General features: G+C 36.5%; 1 protein-coding gene across 10 annotated transcripts in view; it reads right to left on the reverse strand.

The window, feature by feature from the left end:
• ACACA (acetyl-CoA carboxylase alpha) overlaps positions 1 to 24,559 on the reverse strand; it is a 293,591-nt gene that overhangs the window by 89,035 nt on the left and 179,997 nt on the right. For 9 of the 10 annotated variants that reach the window (XM_063112234.1, XM_063112233.1, XM_063112232.1 and 6 more), the window contains 10 exons: positions 23,093 to 23,236; positions 22,207 to 22,303; positions 21,203 to 21,310; positions 16,292 to 16,348; positions 16,046 to 16,090; positions 9,760 to 9,801; positions 8,492 to 8,707; positions 7,474 to 7,629; positions 5,038 to 5,241; positions 225 to 380 (listed from right to left, as the gene is read on the reverse strand). In XM_063112234.1, the coding sequence (XP_062968304.1) occupies positions 225 to 380; positions 5,038 to 5,241; positions 7,474 to 7,629; positions 8,492 to 8,707; positions 9,760 to 9,801; positions 16,046 to 16,090; positions 16,292 to 16,348; positions 21,203 to 21,310; positions 22,207 to 22,303; positions 23,093 to 23,236 (1,225 nt within the window). Of the gene's footprint in view, positions 1 to 224; positions 381 to 5,037; positions 5,313 to 7,473; positions 7,630 to 8,491; positions 8,708 to 9,759; positions 9,802 to 16,045; positions 16,091 to 16,291; positions 16,349 to 21,202; positions 21,311 to 22,206; positions 22,304 to 23,092; positions 23,237 to 24,559 lie in introns of those variants that run through there. The other variant, XM_063112241.1, reaches the window with a different exon arrangement.

The raw sequence follows: 24,559 nt of genomic DNA on the forward strand, positions 1-24,559 counted from the left end.
CTACCACCACAGGCATATGGTCTTAGTTTACTCTCTTCTACTAAACAGACTTCTATTCTCACAATTCCTCCTGTTAATTCAATATCTGAGTTGGGAGTCACCAAACCCAGAATGAAAGAGAAATGAAAATAGTGTCAAGGTATATCCTGACTTTTGAGAGTACCCCTTTCTAGTCAAAGCTGTATTTGATGGAAATTCAAAAAAACCCTGTTAGCCAACTTTACCTGCCGAAACATCTCAGGGATATCATATATGTATGTTGTCCCTAAGGACTGTGCCTGGAACCTCTTTGACTGAAGCAGGTCTTTGGTCACATATGGAGTATTGATTAACATTCCATGCAGTGGTCCCTGTTTATCTCCATATGCCTGAAACATGATCTGCAAGAAAAAAAAAATGGTATGGGGAGTTAATAGACAAAAAAAAAAAAAAAAAAAAAAAAGCTGCCTAGAGAGGCTTTTTGCACAAACATTCTTTTTTATTTTTTAAAAGATGACCAGCAAGCAGATCTTAACCCTTGACTTGGTGTTATCAGTACCATGCTCACCCAGTGAGCTAACCGGCCATCCCTATATGGGATCCGAACCTGTGGCCTTGATGTTATCAGCACCACACTCTCCCGAGTGAGCCACGGGCCGGCCCTCACAAATGTTATTTCTTGAAAAACATTTTTGGTGGGTTGAGTAGGTAAGACATGCCTCTTAAGATTGGGTACTTCTCACCTCTCTACAGGTTAATCAACTCCAAAAAAAAATGATATGTAACCAGCCATACAACATAGGCCGCTCTTACTTTTGGATTAGCTGAAATCAACAAGAAAGCACCATGCAAATTTCACATCTCAGAGACAGACTGATGATGCTTGTCTTCTAAAGTGACTTGAATCCCATATTCTCAGAAATGAGGTATGTTTGAGCAGTCCTAGTATTTAAGTTGAAAAACAGCTATGCACTAAAGATATTTCTCTTCTTTCCCCAGTGGTAGAAAGCCAGATCAAGGCTCTACCATATCATCTATACGTTAATCCACTTGGTTAGAAGGTGCTTCACAAGTATTATCAGCCACACAAAGGCTTCAAAGATTTCTGCCAGAAGTGGATTTCATCCATCCATTAATTCTTGTTAGCTCATAAGACATCACCTATAGTAAAATAACTAAATTTTATTAAGTTATATAAAGTAAAATATACATATTTCCCCCAGTATACTGTCGATAACTGGTGAATAGTTCCTGCAGTACCTATATTGTCATGTAATGAAATCACCACACTAGTTTTTAATCATTTTAATTCAAATATTTCTAAGAATACTTCATAGTCCACATACTTAGTTTTATTTGCTTATGGATATTTATAGGGGATACCATTATTTCAATTCAGTTAATGTTTATTGAGTGCCCAGAGGCTGTGTAACACTAAACTAGGCACTTTATGCATGAATACATATAATGTAGATTCCAAAAGCAGTGAATACAGATGGAGATTAGGATATAAGAGTATGTGTACACCAACGTATCTCTTTGGGCCTTAAAAAATAAGCATAATTCTACTGTTAATGAATAGATTTGTAGGCCTAATATATAGGCATAGAAATAGAATTAAGTACTTTCCTAAATCCCAGATACAGTTCAGCTGAGTCCTTAGCCCCATAGCTCAGAGGAGCAAGAGAGTTCTGCCGACTTGTCAATCAGGTCCTATTCTGGGCAAAACCTGTTTCAGGCTACTTTTTTTTTTTTTTTTTTTTTTTTTTTTGGTGGCTGGCCAGTACAGGAACCGAACCCTGAACCTTGGTGTTATCAGTACCATGCTCTAACCAGCTTAACTAACCAGCCAGTCCTCAAGCAACTTAAGGTCCACAGACTGGAGCTCCCAATCCTGTTCTACAAGACCAATGGAAAAAAGTCATCATGTGGGAGGTAGAACTAGTAATGTTTTAGGAATGTGAGAATAGAAACAGTAATGTTTTTATAAGAGATTCAAAGTGTTGAGTAAGGCAAGGGTACAATATAAGAAAACTGGACTCAGGAGGTAAGCCAAATCAAAATAAGAAAAAGGAGTAAAAGCAGTAAGTTCCTGGAAGTAAATTTCTTGTCTATTAAGAGAGACATGACTTGTGGGTACAGGGTTTGAGACTCAGTTTTGCCAAGCTCTGGGATGAAGTTAGGCATGTCATAGTTAAGCAATATAACTGCACTGAGGAAGGGGCTTAGACAAAGCCCTCAAGGTACATATATTGGGGTACTTCAAAAAGTTCATGGAAAGATTCATATTATCTTTTAATTCTATTTTTCCACAAACTTTTAAAAGTACCCTTGTATTGCTGGTGAGAAATTAAAATGGTACCACCACTTTGGCAAACTGTATATTTCTTATAAAGTTAAACATGTACTTACTAGAGCCCAGCAATTACAGTCTTATGTATTTACCCAAGAGAAATGAAAACATATTTACACAAAGATGTATAAATGAATGTTCATAACAGCTTTATTGCTAATGGCCCAAACTGGGAAATAAAACTCCAAATGTCTATCAAGAGGGAATGGACATTAAAATTTTTGGTAAATCCCTAAAATGGAAAACTACTCAGCAATGAAAAGGAACATACCTATAATCCATACAACATGAATGAATATCAAAAACATTATGCTGAGCAAGAGAAGCCAGACACAAAATAGTACATATTATCTGATTTCATTTATATGAAATTCTAGGACAGGCAAAACTAATCTATAGTAACAGAAAGCAGATCAGTGGTTGCCTAAAGCTGGAGTTGGTGCCTACACTTTTGACTGCAAAGGAGGATGACAGAACTTTTTGGGGTGAGATGTTCTCTACCATTGTGATGATGGTTACAGGGGTATATACAATTGTCAGAATGAATTGAATTGTACACATAAAATAAGTCTATTTTATTATATGTAAGTTATACCTAAATAAAGGTGATTTAAAAATGTTGTTTCTCCCTTATGTGCCACATTGTAAACCAATTCACTTGGATTATCCAAATATCTTCTCCCACTATGACTGCCTTACATCAGTGCTCATTACAACCTATACCACAAAGACTGTACAAGGAAAATGCAGCAAAATGAAAGCCAAGCCAGTTAACCTGCTCCTTACTGTCAGAATGAATAAATGATGTGGTAGGACAAGAGGTTTGCAATAAGGGACAATAACGGAAGCCTTTGAATGATCAGCCATCTATGTTAGTTCCATTTTCTATGATAATGAATACAGTAATTAAAAACTGGTAAAGTAAATGTTTTATAAGTTCATGAAAATAGGTACATAATTTACATATCACACACCTTTCTCCAGAAGCCATCAAAAGGGCTTCTCTTAGAAAACAATCTCTGACCCACAGTCTGCTCTCTTAGTACACCATATTTGTTTTATGGTAGCATATATTATAGCATGGAGAAACAAATTATTTATCTGTCTTCATCCATTGTATCCATAGTGCCTGACACACTATAAGTGGTCAATAAATGTTAAATTAATGAATAAATGAATGAATAGACCTCTTCCTTCAGTACTCCTTGGTAAAAGAGTTCCCCATCAAGCAGAAGGTGGTTCATTCATTCTTTCAAATACTTATTGAGTGTTATTTTGTGCCAGGCACAGTACTAAACTTTGATGGAAGGCACCTGTACCTTTCACGCCCCTGTGCCACCACTCATCAGCATGAGGGAAATCTAAGGGTTTTCTAATAAAAGGAGGGGAACAAAATTATTCATTTGTTTGTTCAAACATATTTATCAAAAACATTAAAATCTCAAGTGGCCATCATGTTTTTCACAAGAATAGACCTGCCTTGAAGCCATTGTAGAAGTTAATTAAAAAACATCCCTGCCCATGGAAAGCTATGACTGAAAATGTTTTTAAGGTTGTCCTGAAAAACATCAAACACAGCAAAAACATTGAATACTTTTTTTCTTGCTTGCCCTTCGTGCTCTTATGCACTCTCTCTGTTTTAACTGCTCACTTCTCACAGGATGGATTTCTTTGGCCATCTAACTGGGAATCAAAGCACAAAATGAAAGGTCACTCTAACAACTGTTCAAACTGAGATTCTTAAAATACATCTTCAAAAGACTGTCTTTTCCTACCTCTATTCCCAGATTTAAAAGGACATAGATGAAAACAAGATACTTATAATCTATTCCTTCCACCCAATGCATAGAACAGACTGAAATACTTATTAATGTATACTAGAGCAAGTTCACCCTTTTAATCAGAAGGAATGCACTTCCCAAATTCAGGCCAAAGCCCTAAAATAATATCCCAGTTCTTAAAAAGATGTGAGCAATATCCAGTATCAAGTAAATGGCCAAAATATTTAGAAACTAAGGTGGTAAAACAGATTAAGAGGGACTATTTTTTAATCACAGAATCGGTCTACTGAGTCACTTTCCATTTTTACTTTCCCAATTTTTCTACCTGAAAAATGGGTTAAAGTTTGCCACTTTGGTCTTGTATAGATATACAACACCCTGAACTCTTCCAAAGAAAGAGGATGTATATAAATGGAATAACATATGGATGAATATGATAAAGTCACTGCTTGATATCGCTCATGTTATTATACTATGTTGAAATTTTCCTTCTTTAAGACAGAAATTGGTGACATTTTACAATTCTCCTTTCTTTACTTGCCAATGAGTGATCTAACTTTGCTGAAAATAGGAAGAACAAACTGGACTAGAGAAGACTAGATTGCTGGTATAGCCCAAAAGCCCTTCCGAAAAAGAGTCCTAAATTGCAGAATTACCTCTGGAGTGAGATTCACTTGGCATCTGTTCGTGCTCCCCAATATGTGACAAAAGGTATGGGTCTTATAAAATCCGTGACTGAGAACACAGACACAGCTTATACGGGAAATGAAGTTTTTCAAATTCAAACCACCATTTAAGCTAAGAGAGGATAACCCCACTAGGTGAACCAATGGGATTTGTTAGTTTGGGTCTTCCATAACAAGGATAAGTGGCTTATCTGTAGGACCAAATCAAAACTCTGAGGAGCCTGATTGACTACTGTACCTGTGCTGTCCTGGAATCAGTTACTTCCTTGTATAGGCTGATGTCCAAGTAATAGCCAGACTCGTTTGTCAGGAAGAGGCGGATGGGAATTGCTTTTCCAGTTGGTGTCAGGCGAATGTTGATTTTCAGTTCTGCCTGGAGGACGCGCAATTTCCACAGCCGACTTCCATAGCGCATTACCATGCTCCGCACAGACTCCTCAATCTGACACAGACATATCACCAAGCATAAAACTTAAACACCTTGAAACTAAGACCTGTTTCAGATCTTCCCATCTTTGGGAAAGGAGGAATGGAAAAAAAGATGCTGGTTTGTGAAGATGTACACTACATATACTCCTTACAAAAAGTGGTCAGATAGTTTCTCCCCAAGTCTACTGTTACTTAGAACAAGTCAGGGACAATTTCATGCTGGCCTGGCATTTGAGTGGTTTTCTCTTGCTCACAACACCAAATCTGTGTAACTCCTTCCCCTTTACCAATTATATTCATTCTGCATATCAAAGATCTGCAGTATCTAAAATTATAAGCCATGGAATTTAAGAGAAAGCCCTCAATAAGAATAAAATTTCCAGTTAAATAGCTATTAAGTGGCATTTATATGCATGGTAACTATGTTTCACTGCACTTATAGGACCTTAAATCAACATAGCAATTACCACCATGAGCTTTTCTCCATACAGTTTTATTAGACTTTATAATATATGTCTCTTGGTAAATTGTACAAATTAAAGAAATACAATTTGTAGGTGGTGCTAGAACATTCTCTCTAAACAGAGCTCTGAAGCTTGGTCAATGCCAAGTCCAACAGAGACTTAAGGAGATAGAGCAGGTGTTCCTCTGAACTTTATACGAAGGCAGCTTAGTGCTCTTAGTTTTCAGGGTTAGAAGAATTATTTTAACTAAATGGCCTTAGACATGATTTTTCATTATCAACATGCTAAACTGAAACTTTTTTTTCCCCCAGCAAGGCTGTAGATAGCTAGGACACACTATTCAAAAATTAACATTTTCTTAAATGAAGTATCTTTCTAAAATGCTTTCTCAACTTCTTAGAAAAATCTCAAAAATATACCACCTGTGGATTGTCAGTAGTATGTGCCATCCTTGCAGTTTGTATCTGCACCACAGAATTTTAAGTTAGAACATTTCAAGGAGTTAACTTCTCTATTCCCACACGTGCTTGTTAACTAAGAGATATTTATCCATTCTTTTCGTGAGGGAACAAAAGTCAACAATGTCTAGGTACTGAAAATTGACAGCTATCTATGATTAGAAAAGCAGAGCCAGGACATATGGGTGTTTAGAGTGGAAGCAGAGAGGTTGATGTCAAAAACTCATTGAGAAAAGGTAAGATAATCTGAAAATATATAGTTACATATACAGTGTCCAGGCCATGCTTTAAGTCTTCCAGCTTCACCAGTCCCAGAATGCTTAGAAGTTTTGCTAAAACTAGATAATAAAATTTAAGATTCAATGGGTAGCCCTGTTCTTGGCTTTCCTGATAGACAAAAGCAATCCATCACTAGCTTGGAGTCTTAAAGAAAAAAAGTAGAAAACTATTCCTCAGGTCTTTGATACTAAGTTCAAAAAGCAAAAGTCCATACCTAACAATTGATCTTGAGAAAGGGAGATACTGGTTCTCCTATCCAAATTCCACAATATTATGATAGAAAGAGTTAGAGGGGGCAGGAGCAGAGAGCAGTCTGTCTTTATTACCCCTGGGATAACAAGTCAAGTACAGAATCACCTTGTTTTCCTTCTTTAAATTACAGAGAATGCATTTAGAATAGAGCCTCAGGGAAGAAAATATACATAATACAAGTGAAATTCCTTATCAGCCAAATTCTCTCCCTGTGAAAAATATTAAATAGAAATAGGTTTGGAAAGGTACATTATCTTGCTAAGGCCATCAGGTAAGTAATATTTAGTGCACAGAAGCAGTATTTTAGTCAAAATGCTTAGTAAAAGCAAAATTATTCCAGACGAGAAATCCAAGAGAATAATGTAAAACAGGACCAATATCATAAAACAGGTACCACGGGAGGAAGACAAAGTTTTTATGTTTTTGTACTAATTATAAATGACCATCAGGCTAACACCAGACCACCTTCAGCTTTGAGGTCTGTTTTCAATGGCTATATCAAATTTTTGACAGTCTCAGAAACTCAGTCTCACAAGTATTCTATAAAGTTTATTCGTTATGTTTTGTTTTGGTGGCTGGGCAGTATGGGGATCCAAACCCTTGAGCTTGGTATTATAACACTGTGCTCTAACCATCTAAGCTAACCAGCCAGCCCTCTATAAACTTTAAATAGATTAGGTGCTCAACGAATTGAATAAGAGTACTTCTTTCCAAGTCCAAGTGAAATAAAAATGAATGAATCTCTTTGTTTGTACTTGCTAGTGCTGGGAGAGAAGCTAGGGAGAAATGTACCTTTGACGGGTCCATGATGACTGTGGGTACAAAGTTGAGGAAGATGTGGTTACAATCAGTGCGGACAGTTGTATTGTTAAAAGCAACTTCTAATTCATCCATGGCTTCCAGGAGCAGCCGCTCCCCTTCATTTTGTAGATATTCAAAAGAAGCTTCCTATGCGGGAAGGAAATCACCAACATTAACGTGTTTCAAAAGAGGCAATAAAGAAATGGCTATTATAATTACTTAAGCATCAGTATGTCATGAATCATAAGGCACTTGGTGAAGACACTGTTTACCTTTCTCCCTAGAGTCAGTCCAATAACCACAGGAAGCAGAGGCAGGCAAGGGTCAGCTGAAGAGTCCCTGCCAGCCCTTTCTCCTGCCTCTGAGAATATTATTTCCTTCCTAATAGGTGGAGACACTGGACATTCCCAGAGCTGTAATCTCAATAGGATTATACAAGGGTACTTCAAAAAAATGTGGAAAAATGGAATTAAAAGATAATACGAATCCTTCCATGAAGTTTCTGAAGACCCTTCATATTTCACATATGCCAAACAGAGCTGTTTAGAAAGAAAATCTGTTTAGAAATGAAAAACTGAAGAAAGGTTATGGATATGGTATGCAATAGTAACTAATACCCCAGGAAGTACCTTGCTATATTCCAACACCACCCATACCTCTAGACAGGTTTACAATGGGGTCACCTCTTTCCTAACTTTTCTCCTTATCCTCTATCATCACCCAGCTCTCTCTGTGATTTTTCTGTTAGCATGCTTTTCCTTTTCTCAAGTGAGTGCTGTCATGCTTCCATTACCAAGAAAAATCACATTCAAGGGAGAACAAAAACCTTTATTATATGGAATATTTACTTTTGTGAGAAAAATGACTCTCAGGCTTCTGCTGGTTATTGGAGAGTGGGATGAAAGAGAACAAGAGCCTTGACTCAAAAAACAGAAACCCGATTTTGAATGATGCCTATTTCTCTGTCCCTTCCCTGAGGGGTAACTTCTTATTAAAGTATGGCACCCACCTTGGTGACCAGATCAGAATGTCTGATGATTGCACGAACAAAGAACCTGTAGTCTGTCACTTCTGTGCCCACTTCCACCTTGGCTGCCCCAAGATACAGGTGCATCTTATGATTAGCACATGGAATGGCAGTGAGGTCAAAATTTCTCATCCGGTTCAACTCTAACTGGAAAGCCAGAGCAGGCTCCAGGTGACGATAGATACGATCCTCCTCAAACTAGGCACAAGAATCAGAGAAAAAACAGCTCAAAAGAGGCAGTTACAAAATTATATTGCGAATGTGTATGTAAAAGAGATGCTTAAAAATAGAAACATAGCTGTGATGTGCTAATGAGCAAAAAAATGAGCTACATACAAGACTAATGCTATAACTAACGAAAGATTAGGCCCTCAAACTTTCATCATATATGTTTTTACAAGTGGTGATGCTCTCTATTCAAAACAAAGAAACGAATAAACAAAAACCCTCAATTCCCTTAGAACTCCTGTAGCTATTAAGGTCCTCATAATTTGTTTTTTACAATTAACCACAGACTGTTTCACATTAATAACTACTTTACAAGACAGTGTTTTGGGTTTACCTAAAGAGTCTAAAATGCTTAAGGGCAGGACCCATGTCTTATCACTTATGACACAATACAAAAGACATAATAAATACTCAATAAATAGCCAGCATTTTTTAAAAAAAGATAGTTGGCTTTGGAACATACTATACCCATATATATTATTTATATATAATTATTTATATATCTTTTTTTAAAAGTTGTATTCATACATTTACTGTATGTTTTGCTGAAACTAAATTGTTTTTCCAGAGAACATGTCATTTGAATGAACGGACATAGAGAGCCAAAAATATAAACTGGAAACAGAAAGAAACCAACACAGTCTGGAACTTTATACTTTGAAATTAAAAACACACACATAAAGAAGAATATAAATGAACTGTCTGTAAGTGGTGAGAATAACCCTACTAAGTATAGTAGTCTTTTAATATCACATCATTAGAATTGTTCTAAAGGATAGAGATGATTTTGAAAATGATCACCTTCTTTGGGTAGTTCAACGTATTTGACTGTTTCCTAAATCAAACTCATTCAGAGGGAGTCTGCTTTAGTTTGAAGGCACATGTGAGGCAAAGGGAAGCACAGTTCAATCAGAGAAAGAATAATGGCCTGAAGAGCACATGGCAAAGTGAGCCAGCCGCTCTTGGGCTTCTAAGAAAAAAATAAAGATTTAAAGAAGTTTAGGGAAGGTATCAGTCCTTACCTTATCCCTTGCTCGGAACGTGAAAAATTTAGGGAATTCTCTCTGTGTTAAAGAAGGGAGGAACATGTGTCAGTCCTTCACAGATATGGGTCTTTGGAGACACACATAGTATAGAAGCAGTCAGGCATTTAGAAGACAGTTTCGAAGAAAACATGCTCCTTACCTAAGCTTAGTCCAGGGAATATGAATGATCCTCTGGGTAACTGTAACTTTGACCCTGCTTCCAAATTTGAGAATCACAATACTATTAACCCAACTTTAGTATCTAACCTCTCCCAGGAAAAAAAATCCAAATTTTTTCATCTCCCAAGTGAAAAAGAAATCTTCCTAGGGGTTGCTCTTGGCACAGTCTCAAAAATAAAACCAAGATTCCCTTATGCTGCAGCCATCGCAGTAGTACTAATTACCAATTTCCCAAGTTTGTCCTTAAGAAACTCTTAAAATGTAAGCTAGCCAGACAGCATAGAATCCTCAGTTCATGTTTTTTTTCACATTCATTCTCAAGTCAATAATTTCAAGGGTTTAAATGATAACATTTCAAGACAAAAGTACAAGATGCTACTTTGGTCACTACCACTACGTATAGGTAAGAATGGGGTGGAACTAGAGAACTTGTAATCATTAGGTCTTACTGCTCTTTTGCAGGGCATTACACAAGAAAGCAACCAATTCACTAGAACCTTATTAATTAAGAAAGATGAATTCAATTAGCAGAGTTCATTAGTTTCTGAAATTTAACTTATTAACACCAAATACCCCTGGTTTCTCGGATGGGAAGCTCTACTGGCAGTAGTCATTACTATTTGCCTTTATAGGAAGTTTCATTAGGCATCATCTTCATTATGAGTGCAATATAATCAAACACTTACTGGTACAAGGCAGAGAGAACAGGACTAGCTGCCTACATATCCTTCAATGAGCTTTAGTAAGCATGAAGGAAACATGGGAAAATCTTCTAGTGAAAAATCTAGGTGGCAGGCATTCTTATGTGTTATCCCATCAAACGTTCTCAACAACCTCCATTTTACAGATCAGGAAGCCTTGGCTCAAGTGATATGCCCAGGATCACAGAGCCAGAAAATAAAGTTGGGTCTCTCCATGCCAGAGCCCATGTCCTTTCATTTCCCAAGTGCAGGACATTACCATTCTATTCTTGCTATAATCCAAATTCCCTATTTAGAGGACTTCTCTTTGATGAGGGAAAAAAACCCCATAATTAAGACTTTAGAGAAAACAAATGAACAAAGCAAAACTCATGCTGAAAACTTGTGGCTCTTGAATTTACTGAAAATTTCTTGAATACTTTCCACATGTATTATGCTTCACTCTCACCTTAACTACAGCTTGCACAGTTAGTATTTTTTTTTACATTTTTCTTGGTTTTTTAACTGTAAAACTGCATTTAACAGGCTTCCAGGAGCTCATTTACCAAGCCTGGGGAAATCCCTCATCCAGTCTTGGGTCTTTAAAAGCCCTTTGAAAGTGGATTTTATACAAACCCGATAGTTTACTAATGATGTTTTGTTCTACATAATTCTCTCACACCCCCGCCCCCATGTAATGACAGTGAATGACATTGGGGTTACTTCAAGGTTAAGTAGGAAGATGTTCAGCTGAGTTGTCAGACTTCATGCTCATGGCTTTTTATAATCTAGTTTTACTTTTATTCTGTAGAGGTATGGCTTTCAGAGTATTACCTAAAAAGTCACATGTCAAAAAAAGGGAAGGGAAACCAAATCTTTTCATGGAATTCTCTGAAAGAAAAGTCAAGGAAAATGATAATACAATCTTTTAAGCACACGATTTTCTATTCTGCCTAAGCTATTATAAACTAATTAATTAAAATATTTATTTAGTATACCATTTATTCAATTACGTACATTTGTAGGATCAAAACCATTTTCCTTCAAAAACAAAACAACAGTAACCAAAAAACATTTTCTGTTCCACTAAACCAATTAGGAAAAACTGTAGTAACTAAAAGGCATGAAAAGCAAACAGTCTGAATGGCAATATTTTTATTACAAATAATGAGAGTCTGACTAATTCTTGGTAGAGGTGGACAATGACTACCAATTACAAAAACTTTCATTAAGGTTAGCTAAGAAACAGTGTCATGAGATGATATAAGCAAACATTCTTTTCCTTTAAACTTCTGAGTAAATTTTTAGATCCACACTAAAAGCCTCAATGTAAGTATTAAACATTCAGAACAGGAAACAGCAAAAACTTCTCTGTAATGAGAAAGCAGGACTATGAAGCAATTCTTTGGAAGACTGGTAAGTCTGAATAGTTTTATAGAAAGTCAACTCTTTTGGCACTGAAAAACCAAAGTAGTACAAAAAACACAAAAAAGAAGACATCCAAAAGTCTGATCCAATGGTTTTAGTAAATTCCTTCATCTCATCCTCACCCCATCCTCATCCTCCTAATTTTTCCACTAACAGCATTCATGCTTATTCCATCAGTAAAGTAACTGCTTTCCAGGCATTCTACTATTGTTATGGGCGAATATCATAACTGAATGTATACAAGGAAAAACACTCTTAGTGTTCTGGTACCAAAAAAAAAAAGAATGCAACATTACTCAGGAAGAAATTATACTCCTGCTGTGTTCTAATCAGCCAACCATCATCAAGACAATCAAAATAATTTGCCTAAATTAGCCAATCAAGACACCCTGCAAATCAGAGAATGTGAAAACCTGCAACAGAAAACATCATAGCTGATTATGATACTAATAATCGTGTTAAAAACCTAATGAGATGAAGAAATTGGGAGCTTGCTGGTGCAATTCTCTTTTACCTCAACATGCTGAGAAGTAATTATATAGACTGTAATTAAAACAAAAACCTAACCAAACCTTCTGAAAACTTAACATACTTAGTTGGTCCTCTAGCAAACACAACTACTTTTTTTTTTTTTTTTTTAAAGAAATGAACTACTAATCATGATAACTCTTCATGATACTGAACTCTTCCTTCAAAGCCAAAATAATCCAAAACATTTAATTTTAAAGTGGGAGTCACCCACAACAATCATAAAACTACAACCATCTCTTGGGAGATTTGTAGCAATTTTTAAAAATTTCATAAAGTCTTATAAGCAAGAAACAAAAGGAAACATTTTATTAACAGATACAAAACTGTTTAATTTAGAATCTCGTCACAGTTTTTAAACGTAATGCTTTTGTTTAGGCGGCAAAGGATAGGAAGAAATCCTGAAAATATGCATTTTAGTATCCTTAACAAAACTTGACAAAATATGGAGAGCTTCAAAAAAGCATAATACTTTTATTCCAGTTAGACAGAATTTTCTGGAATTCCAGAACTGAAATGTGATGAACCTAAAAGTGAGTTAGTGAGTTCTAACTAACATAAAACTGTAGAACTGCAGCTTAAATAGCTGCAGAAAGTCTAGGAGCCTCTTCTGCTTTCAAGGCTTTTTTTGCTTTTTTAATATGAAGAATAAATTTACAAGGATAGACAAGTTTTTCCTCAAGCTTTCTGTTTAACTGTCAATGTTAAGCAGTTATTCAAGTCCCAATTTGGATACTTGATTTAATTAGGTGGTTATGGAAACAGATGCAACACCAAGCCTCCTTAACACTGGTGAATACTGCTGTCTCAGAACAGGAATCTCCACGTAGAGCCAAGAGTTTAAGGCAGCAGCAGACATACCTGTGGACAGCTTTCTGGGGACTATGATGGTGAAACAATGAAGTACTAGAAATGCTTATAGCCTTCTCTGGCATCTTAGTAAACACCTAACAATATATACACTCTCTAGGAATCTTTATTCTGTCTGGCCATCATTTGCCTTGCTCTGGTTCTGAGGCAGTCTGAAGGACAAAGACAATGTAACAGGACAACTTGCTTCATTCCACACCAACCAATGTTGTTCTTGAACCAAACCTGGTAACTAACCTTCCTTCTGTCCTGGCCCCCTCATGTGCACATGGTCTCTTCTATTCAGTAATATAGGGATTTCACAGTGCAGAGCAGGGGAGGCTGCATATATCACAGTGGATTACCAAGAAGCCACAGAGATCAAGGGATTCATCTCTAACACTCCCGGAAAGCTTCATCTTTTTCACACTACACTATGGGGCAGGCACACATTACATGACATGACAGAGGGTAAGTATCCCTCATGAATGGCAAGCTACCACCAGCAGAAGAACTCACAGCAGCACCATGACAGTGAGCCCTGGATTTGTACAATTCCCGCCAAGGCTTCCTGGCTATTGCAGATCCTGGATGGAGTTCAGTAACAGTTGCCCTTGCCCCCTGTGAAAACACTAATCATTTCTAAGGAGCCTAACATGAGAAGACCCCACTCCTCTGCCATTCAATTTTTCAGAGCAAATCTAGTTCACACCTAAACCTTAATGTACTCTATACTCTAAAGCAACCTTTCCTACACTCATGACAAATCAAGTCACTCTGATAATTTAACTGATTTCCCACTTGATGTCACTATAAATAGGAACTGGACAATAACTGCCAGGGAAGACCCCCTGCTGACCTAATTTCCTAGCAGATTTTACCTATACTTATCCCTATTCAAACTAAATATCAGGAGAGCAGAAATATCAGAAATATCAGGAGAGCAGAAAGAAAATGTTTTAAAAGCCATTAGATATACTCTAGGACATGACATAGATTTAGAGATAAGAAAGGGTTTTGTTTTACACACACACAAAAATAATGTCAGTGAGAATTAATTTCTTTGGCTTTTTAAACATTTTAGTGGACAATTTTAATTGATCATGGACTGCTTATAATAGAAAAGCAGTTAGTGTGCTATAGATGTGAAGACTCCATCTGAATCACTAGCAAAAAGAAAAACAATTTTACAAATTTAGTGTTATTCTTCAGAATAATATGCTATTATTCCAAAGTCAGTGACAAAGAGAAAAAGTACACTAACATTTAAGAACCTAGCCCGATACTCTTCCAAAATCCAGGACCTGGTTCTGTCATGTCTACCTTAGTTCAGATCAGCATCTACCGTCCACAGTGTTTATTCACAGGCTCTCAAATTCTATCGCCAAGTATCAATTTTATTCTCTAAGCTCCTGATTTTTCTTCCTAAAGCCCCAGGGTTCTCCTTAAGCTCCTCATACTTCTCCACTGACTCCAGTTTCCTATCTAAAGTTATTGATTGATATATATCTACACTTTGCTTGATTTCCTGACATCAATAACACAGGGGAGTTATGTAGTCCACAACATTTCCTAAAGCATTTCAGAAAATCTTCGCTCTTTAGCTTGCAGGGTAGGCGCTCTTGTTTCTCTATATACTAGACCAACAAGGTGAACTGTAGGAAGGAAAACAAAATGCCAAGTGCTAAGAGACCTAATAAACAAAAGAGCAATAAAGGCAGTCACACACAAGTCCTTAAGTTTAGAAAGTCCTTTTCAAAACCCAGATGTTATCTTCATTATTGCAAATGAACAAGGCTTGAAAACTAACAATTATCTTAATTGCTAAAACAAAACATAACAAAATCTTTATCAGGAAAATTAAGACTTCCCAACATTCCCTGGAATCCTACATAGCTACATTAGAATCAATTCTTTAATGACATATTTGACTACAATTGGTCATTTTGAGAATGACATCTTGATTGCAAAGTGGATTTCTGGCCTTCCTGCTGTCATTATACTGGGTATGATCATTGGGTATACCATAGTTCAGATGCCAAGGTACTAACTTAATTTTTTCAACAAAAATTTCAATCTCATAAATATTAACAGTTAGTTAAATGGGAGGGCAAGCAACAGAATACTTAATTTTTATTTATTTCTTGCTCCTAGAATTAACATAGGACAAAAACAGCAACTTGGGCTCAGTTAAGGCACTTTAAATAATAAATCATTGTTCTTCAGAATTGACAATTCTCAATAATAGAACTTGAATCCATCTTTGGTAGAAGTGAAGACCCCAAAATGTAATTGGCAGTTCTTGATTACTGATTCACTATGTGCATAGAAGAAACTACTTAGCTCTTGTTTCTACCTTATTCATGTGGATAAATGCATATACCCATTCTTAACTATTTCTCAGAGATATACTGAGAATTCATTATAGGGTAAAAAAAGAAAAAATCTTTTGCTGGAACACTCAATAGAAGAATTAAATATTCATTATAATACTTTCTAAAAGAAGAGGGACCAAACATCAGTCCAGCCTTTCTAAATAACTCACACATTTTCTGTTTAAATAATCAGTGGCAAACACACAAAACAGGAAGTAATCTTTCATTGTTTCTTTTACTTACATGAAATCTTTGATCCACCTCACAGTTGACCTGTTTTCTGAAATCCTTTCAAATAAAAGACAGAACGGAAAGAAAAAACAGTAGAAGCTGGCAATTAATAATAAAATTAAAAATGAATTGACTAATGTTTTTTAATTCAATTTATAGAATTAAATTTATATTTATATTGCAATTCCAATTTTTAGTTTTAAAATTTCTAGCAGCAGCTTAAGAAATATTAGAGAGGTACAATTCACATGTTAATACCTTTTGTGCAACCAAGAAAGTAAGGCGCCGGATCCCATGTTCAACCAGGGTAGCTTTCTGTGAACAAAAACAGAAGATAGATGAGATCTCCATTCATCCTAAATTTTACCTGGTTCAGTCCTTGTAAGGCTCTAATTGCGTTAAGCATCTTTTTTGGATATCTACATCTTGGCTCAGTACCTTCAAACTTACAAATAAACAAATCTCAATCTGGCTCCTGGGACTAAGTCCTGTGAAATAGGTTTTATATTGATCTGCACAAAATTGAAAGAGAACTTCGTGGAGAAGAAAGGGCCATAGGAGGTCACCTAAGTTCACTCAGAACTGATTCACATCAAGGTAGACCTTAATACGATTTCTGCTTATAAAAATCATACCGTTGGGCATGTATTCAAATATAAAAATTAATATTGATACAGAAGCTAAATAAAATCAGTGAGAGGAAAAGGAAAACTTTCTATAAAACAGAAAATACAGGCCCTACACTGTTGTTTAGATTATACATACTACCTACAGTCAGATACAGCATTCCTAGAATTCAATCTAACAAATCCTAACATTTCTTCTAAAACAATTCTTCTAAAACAGTTCCCCCTACTTTACATCAAGGTATTTTTTTTTTAAGTTTCTCTTTAAAAATTGTTAAAAGCAACATTTAACAGGCTTTTAAATTTAGGGATTATTCATATCTCCACGTGGCATAGGCAAGCACTATATTAAAAGTCAATAGAGGGCCGAGCCCGTGGCGCACTTGGGAGAGTGCGGTGCTGGGAGTGCGGCAACGCTCCCGCCGCGGGTTCGGATCCTATATGGGAATGGCCGGTGCATTCACTGGCTGAGTACCAGTCACGAAAAAGACAAAAAAAAAAAAAAAAAAAAAAAAAAAGTCAATAGAGACTAGTAGTTTTAAGATAGTCTCTTATGTGAGTCTTGGGCCTTCGGAGCTAAGTCCTCCTCTGTCCTGTACTGTTCACTTACTCCAGAAGGCACAGACAAAAAAACAGATTAATGAATTAAGTAAGACATGTTTTTAAAGGTCCCGAACAACAAGAGGCCACATGGAAACAAGCAGAAATGCAATCCCATCAGTTGAGTGACCTGAGAGAATATATGAATAGTACAAATAGAAAAAATACATGGCCTTTCACAATCTATATCCAGACTTTAATTTGATCACATTCCTTGCTATAATGCTAACCAAGAAATATGTTCATAAGTCAATTTTTAATTTTCATGATACTGTATATATATATTTAATTCTAATTAGCTTCCCCTTATAAAGAAGCACATTCCTGGGCCATTTCCTCCTGCTTCACCATTTCTACTATGATATTACTGAGTAATAAAATTAATTTTATTAAGAGCATAAGCAAAGTATAACTAGAAAATAAATATTCCTATACATAAATTGTAATAATAAATTCCTAGATCAAATATAAGTAAATTTTGGTTTAACCATATTTAAAAATTATCTGTACTGTCATCATACCCCTTAGTGTCAATAACCAAATGCTGACACCACAATAAGAAAAAACTGTATTGAAAGAAAAGGGGTGTGGTGGGTCTTAGTCTCTCAGTGTGCCCAGAAACAGAAACATTTCTTCTGACACCAAAAAAAATTCCACTACAGTCAAGTCCTTCATAGACAAGCATCAATATCTATGTTCTGGCAAGGGAAGAAAATAACTTTAATAATGCCATGATTTAAAATCAAAACTGTTATTGCTTTTAAAATTCCACAAGTGGCTGACAATAACGGCAGAGCAACAGGATTCTGATTACATTGTAATAATGCAGGTCTCACAGCAAGTCCACAGCTATTACCCAGCGATTAGGCATCAGCACCTGGAGAAACTCCATTTACACTGACTGCTTCAATCTCCTCCACAAGTCATTTACAAATATATGATCCTAATTTCTATGAGAGAAAAAAATACATGCTGGGACTAGAAGATTATTTGGACAATTTGGATCAACCCATTTGATAGTTTAATGTGTGCTTAAAAAAAAAAAACTTTTTCTAAACTGCTAGGAGTATGATCATGAAGTGAAAAACAAAACTAGTTATCACTTCAGCTTCTTTCTAAAATTGCTTTTCCTTCCTTTCTTTTATTTATAAATAAATAAATAAATAAATGCATATTATATATATATATATATATATATATATATATATATATATATTTCTTTAAACAAGGAATGAAAATGCCAAATATTCTTGGATAAGCACAGTACCTGATGCACTTAATAGCTTCTTTAGGCATGGAGTGTCAGCACAGTCTACTCTCGCCCTTCTGAACAGCCTTAGGCAAAGGAATTGTATTTCTCTGTGCCTCCGTTTACAAGTCCAGTAAAGGAAAAAGGTAATTTCTTATTGCTCATTAGTGTAACAAATACATGTAGTGAAAATGAAGAAATTACCTTTTTAAACTGATGTGTGATTATATATAATACTTACATCTAAGGGTAATAAAAAGCCTAAAGTTGTGGTTAAACTATGGAAAAACAATAAAATATGGGCAATTAGTGCCTTAAAACCTGGGAAGAAGCTTTCATAGACTATATCATGAAGTAGCAGTAGCCATGCACATTAGGACTCTCAGCTAAAGTTACTTTGGTCACTGGCTTCAAGTTAATTTTATGTCACTAACCAAGGGCAAGAAGGAAGTTAAGTCTCTTCTAAAGAAAAATCTCTTCTAAAGAAATATGTCCCCTTCTTTCACTTCTCTGAAAGTAGCTTTTCCTCCTGTTGGTCACTGCAATCTCACAGTCTATGTGCTATGAGAGCATCATAGAGTAAGTGCTAAGACTCACAGTAATCATACATTTACCATTTTTTCCTGGATGTCTACCATTAGCATTACATAATGTGAATGCTGATGGCACTAATCATTATATTGCCGAATTAAATTTTAAAGACATCTATTGAGTTCTTTCTCTATAAGAAGCATGATGGGCTAAGTGCTGTCCATTCAAGGAGAACACATAGGTCTTACCATGGAGGCCAGTTTAAGAGGGCCCTTTGGTATCTATCACAATGAAATGTAACCGTAGATTATTGTTTTAAGCATGCCTATCCAGTCCCCCCAAACTAGACTATAAGCATTTTCAGGTAAGAATATATTATTTACTAAAACACCAAGATCTGTACCCCCTATAATTGGCATCAAAACCTTCAATTCTAGCTCTATCATCTTCCAGTTGGTGACCAAGAGGCCTTAATCTCTCTGAGCTTGAGCTTTTTCCCATGTATACAATTGGAATAATTCCTAACTAATCCAACCCCACGGTACTGTGGTGAGGTACAAATAAAAAAACTTAGTAGAAGTTCTTTATTAATAAAAAGTACTATTACTGTTAATAAATGTATGCTGACAATTAGATAAATTCACTTTAGTTAGGGCTACTCAGAGGTCCTCTTCAAAGTGGTGAAATATGAGACAGTTCCTAAGACAAGCAGGAGTGGGGGAAGCAACGAAAGGGAGAAAGAAGAAAAGAAGGAAGGAGGGAGGGAAGGAGGAAACGAGGGAGGGAGGGAGGGAGAAAACATTCCAGAAGAGAGGCAGTAGAAGAGATGAAGTAAACAAGGTAGATCAGACAAGAAAGGCTTGAGTTTTTTCACAGACCAGCAAAGGCTAGATTGTTAGCCTTTGTTAATAGGCTGATGTTAAATCTGAAATTAAGGAGGTATCCTGAAGGTAAGAGAGAATTGTTGAGTGTGTGAATAACATGGTAAGGGGGCATTCTGGACATTTAATTTTGTGTTGGTGAGCAGAATGGAAACAGTCTGGAGGGGGAAGAAGATAGGCAGATCACAAATAAACCTGTTGCAGTGTCTCAGGTATGAGATAGAAAAAGTTTAAATTAGAGAGATGGGGGCTGGCCGGTTAGCTCAGTTAGTTAGAACTCAGCCTTATAACACCAAGGTCGTGGGTTCGGATCACTGTACCAGCCAGCCACCAAATAAATAAATAAATAAATAAATAAATCAGAGAGATAGGCTGGCTGATTAGATCAGTTGGTTAGAGCGTGGTGCTGATTACACCAAGGTCCAGGGTTCAATTCCTGTACTGGACAAAAAAAAAAAAAAAAAAAAAAACAAGCAAATCAGAGAAGTAGCAGTTGGAATTTATAAACTGAATAGAACACTGCAAAGAAAAACCAACAGACCTTGGTGACTGACCAGATACAAATAAATATGCGCAGATTGTGGGTAGAAGGGTAGAAATAATGGAATGTCAAGGAAAAGGAGAAAGTCAATGATTTCTGAAGGATTGGGGGTAAAGGATTTAGTCAGTTGTGGGGTTTTTTTGGTTTTGTTTTATTTGGGGAGAGCTGTTAAGGGGAATGAGAAGAGGTGAAGGAGGACCGGCCCGTAGCTCACTCGGGAGAGTGTGGTGCTGAGAAGAGGTGAAGGAAAATGATAGAAATTTAATTTTAGACTATAGAGTTTGATGTCAACATGAGATATCCAAGTGACATAAAATTGAAAGGAAAATATAAGTATAACTGATACTTTCAAGGGATAGGAGGGGAAGACATAGAAGGTACTTGAAGGGAATTTGGGCTTACACATGTGGAGTTAAGTCACCAAAGGAAAATATTTAGCAGGTGACTGGAAGTTCAGGACTGGAGCTCTAGGAGAGATTTAGGAACACAACATTCTTTAAAAACATTTTAAATGTTTGAGGTCTGTATTTCTTGACATAAAAGACACTCATTCTATATTATTAAATTACTTTGGAATTTTATCCCTACAGGCAGAACCAGCCATAGTTCTGATAGTTATGATAAAAGATATGGCCATTATCATTGATAGGCCTTACAAGTAGCAACTGGTGAAAGCATGGCTATGACACACAGCCTGTGGGACAGGGGGCGTCACCAGCTTCCATCCAATCAAGGACTTACGTTTTGCTGGGTAAACTCTCTGAACATAGCTGCCAGCCTGTCATCTTCAATATCACAGTCAGTCTTAATAGCCACATTCAGAATGTGAATTGGTTCATCCCTGGGGACCTGTAACCAAGAACACAAGCCAAAGAAATGATGAGGATGGCTAACACACAGGCAGGGAGAAGTACTTGGTAGAATATCTGAAAAAGAGGTACACCCCACAGGATGTTTTGGTTTGCCCACCAATAAGAATAGGCAAATTGAAACCACTGCCCAATAGCCACAACAGACATTAAATAATGTAAAGTATATAAATTTTAAAATGCAGCAAAGACATTAGGTAGAGGTGGCCCCAAATATGACTTGACAAGAACTTGAAGATCACTATGTCTCAACTTTTTCACCAATAAAAAGGGGATGAAACCATATGTCACATCTCTTCACAGACATGATGAAAAATGACACAAGCCATCAGAATATATTCTCACGTAATATATTTCCTTACAATTTATCAAACAATGGAAGTATCAAACCATGGAAAAATAATGGAGGGAAAGAACAGAACAATTTGTTTAGTGCGAAATTAAAAGAAGGGATTTACTAAAAGGACAAAGTTTTAAATAAAATGCCTGTTTTTTCTGCAATCTAAAGTCCACCATTCCCTGAGGACTACGATAGCACCACTATGCAAAGACACAAGCCATCATTAAGTAAGAATCCCAGCAACCAAAGCTCAGATCTTTAAGACGACATTCAGATACCCAGAGGCAGCAGCGATGGATATAGCTGAGCCCATTCCACACTATGGATTCCAAGATTAAATGGGGTTTTTTTTAAGTTAGAATTTATATTCCATCTATTTCCAAAAAAGACTTTGATGAGGTATACAAAATTAAATAATATAAAGTAGGGTAAAAAGATGAATTCCTCCCTATAATGTTCCAAAGTCAGAAAGATAGTATATAGTACAAGTCCCATGTCTGAAGGAACAAAGCAATCCCCCAAGAGGGACACTATACCTTGTCTTCATCATATAGAGATGTGTGACCTGCCTCAGGGAATGTGGGGCTTTGGGGTGGAGAGTCACAGAAGCAGCCCATGACTTCATCAAAGATCCTGAAAAATACCAGAGAAACACGTACCATGAAAACTCAAGAAGCAGAAAACCTAAGTGGTAGGAAACTAATGCTGCCATTGCCCGCTCAGTCTAAAAGAATAATCTATCCTACCCTGTGCTCAATAGTCAACAGAATAGAATCACCAGTGGCTAGAGGGGACATGTAAAATTTTACCAAGTGGCAGAAATTAGGAGGATGGATTCTTTAAACTTTAATAAACCATATATATATTTTCTTTTTTAAAAAGAATGATCTAAAGCTTTTTTGTTTTGTTTTCTCATATGTAAGATACGAGCACTGCTGTCACCATCGGTCTTTAAAGTAACAGAAAGAGCTTGGTACTAAAGCAGTGACAGACCAATGTAATTACCCCTCCCCCTAGGGTAATGCATCACTATACATCAAGAGATAGATGCTGAATGCATTTAATCAAAAGATGTATCGTCTCTGGTGGGGCTCACTAGAGTGTTGTGTTTAATTTCTCCTGACATTTCACTCATCACAGAGCAGACAGCTTCTTCTGTTAGCTCGTAAGGAAAAGAAGGTTTTTGTTTATTTCTTTTTTTCTGACCAGGCTCAGACTACAAGTAGAGGCTTGTAGAGTCTGAATGAGAGGTGGAAATGGGAGAATATATACCTCTCTGAGGGTGTATATGACAAGGGCTACATCTCCTTAGTTCGATCATGGCTATTCTGGAGACCTGTATTCATTCTGCACAAAGCTGAGATGCCAAAATAGAGAGGACCAGGGCTTCCCTTGTACAGATTCAGTTACACAACGTCTTACCTGACAAAATCTTCAAAAGTTCGAAAAGAGACCATTCCACCCATCCGCTGACATGGTGGAGTGAATGAGTTGTCCAACAGTACATCGCTGACACTAGCTACATGAGTCATGCCATAGTGGTTGAGGTTGGAGGAGAAGGACATTCTAAATGGTAATTCAATCAAATTAATTAGACAGGAAGGTAGCAACAAGGATTGGGAGAGTAACAGCAGGGAAAATGAGCTAGGAGAAAACTCTGAAGTAGGGTCAGGTTGCAGAGCAGATTTGGTTTTTTACCCACTATGGATAAGGTAGTCTTGCTAAATTCATGTTAACTCTTTCTCTTCAATTTCCCCATACAAACTATATTTTCATCACTCCAAAATTTCTTCAAATAGAAACATACAGACTGTCAGAAATTTTATGGCAATTTTGATATAAAAATAGATGTCTAATAAATGAACAGCACATAGGGGTTAAAAACCATCCTGCATCTTCCCCCTCCCTAAAACGTTCCCCCCTTTAAAAGGAAGTAAGCAAGCCAAGTGAGTTGTAACTATGCAACACTTAAGGTATTTTTTTTTCTAGGAACTGTAACAGATCAAGTATTCACAGATACATAGAGAGAAAGGAGGATTTATGTATGTAAAACAACAATTCTAATTAAGTCATCTGGAATGGTTTAGTAAATCATTATTAAAAACATTATTTATGGTACAGAAATAAGTCACAGTCCATAAAAGGACCTTTACTGAGGTATTTACTTTTTCCTTTAATGGGTTGATAGGGATACTTACTAGGATTATAGTTCTCCCTTTTTGAAAAAGAGATATTTTTCAGCCCCAAATCTATACCAAAGCAAAAATATCTTCTTGAAAGCCCTTCATAATTTTCAGCAAGATACAAAAAGGTAGATAGAGCATGGGTCTCAAAGTATGTGTAAGCATGACAAACAATTGCTAAATGAGATGCTTAAAGAGAACTGAACTAATTTGTTCACTCTAAAATCATAACGAATCTGTATATTCTTTGATGCAGTATAGACTGATAAATAATACTGTGAAGTATTTCTGAATGCCCAATCAGGCCAGCCTGTTAGGAAGGACCAAGCTAAAGAATGCCTCCAAGACTTGCCTGACATGTTACTGGCATACCAATCTGAAGCAAATTCAGAGCAAGGCAATATCACCTGAACTTTGGAGAACTGCCCAAAAAAATCTCCTTGAAATACACCACCTGCAGTGTTGCAGGGAGAAGAGAGATGGCAATATGAACTTGAGACCTGGGTACATATTGTACCCTGTTGCAAATCATAATTATACGAGGCAATGGAATTCTTTATAGGATGGGAGTGGTGCTCACACAGACTATAGAGACTGACACTCCAGGTTTTTATTCCTTTGGCAAGTGATGACTATGGAAAAGGTATTTCATCTTTTGTCAGTACTGAGGAATAGAAAGGCAGAGTGGGAGAGGAAACCATTGATA

Source organism: Cynocephalus volans, chromosome 10, assembly GCF_027409185.1.
Source record: "Cynocephalus volans isolate mCynVol1 chromosome 10, mCynVol1.pri, whole genome shotgun sequence".
Lineage (NCBI taxonomy): Eukaryota > Metazoa > Chordata > Mammalia > Dermoptera > Cynocephalidae > Cynocephalus > Cynocephalus volans.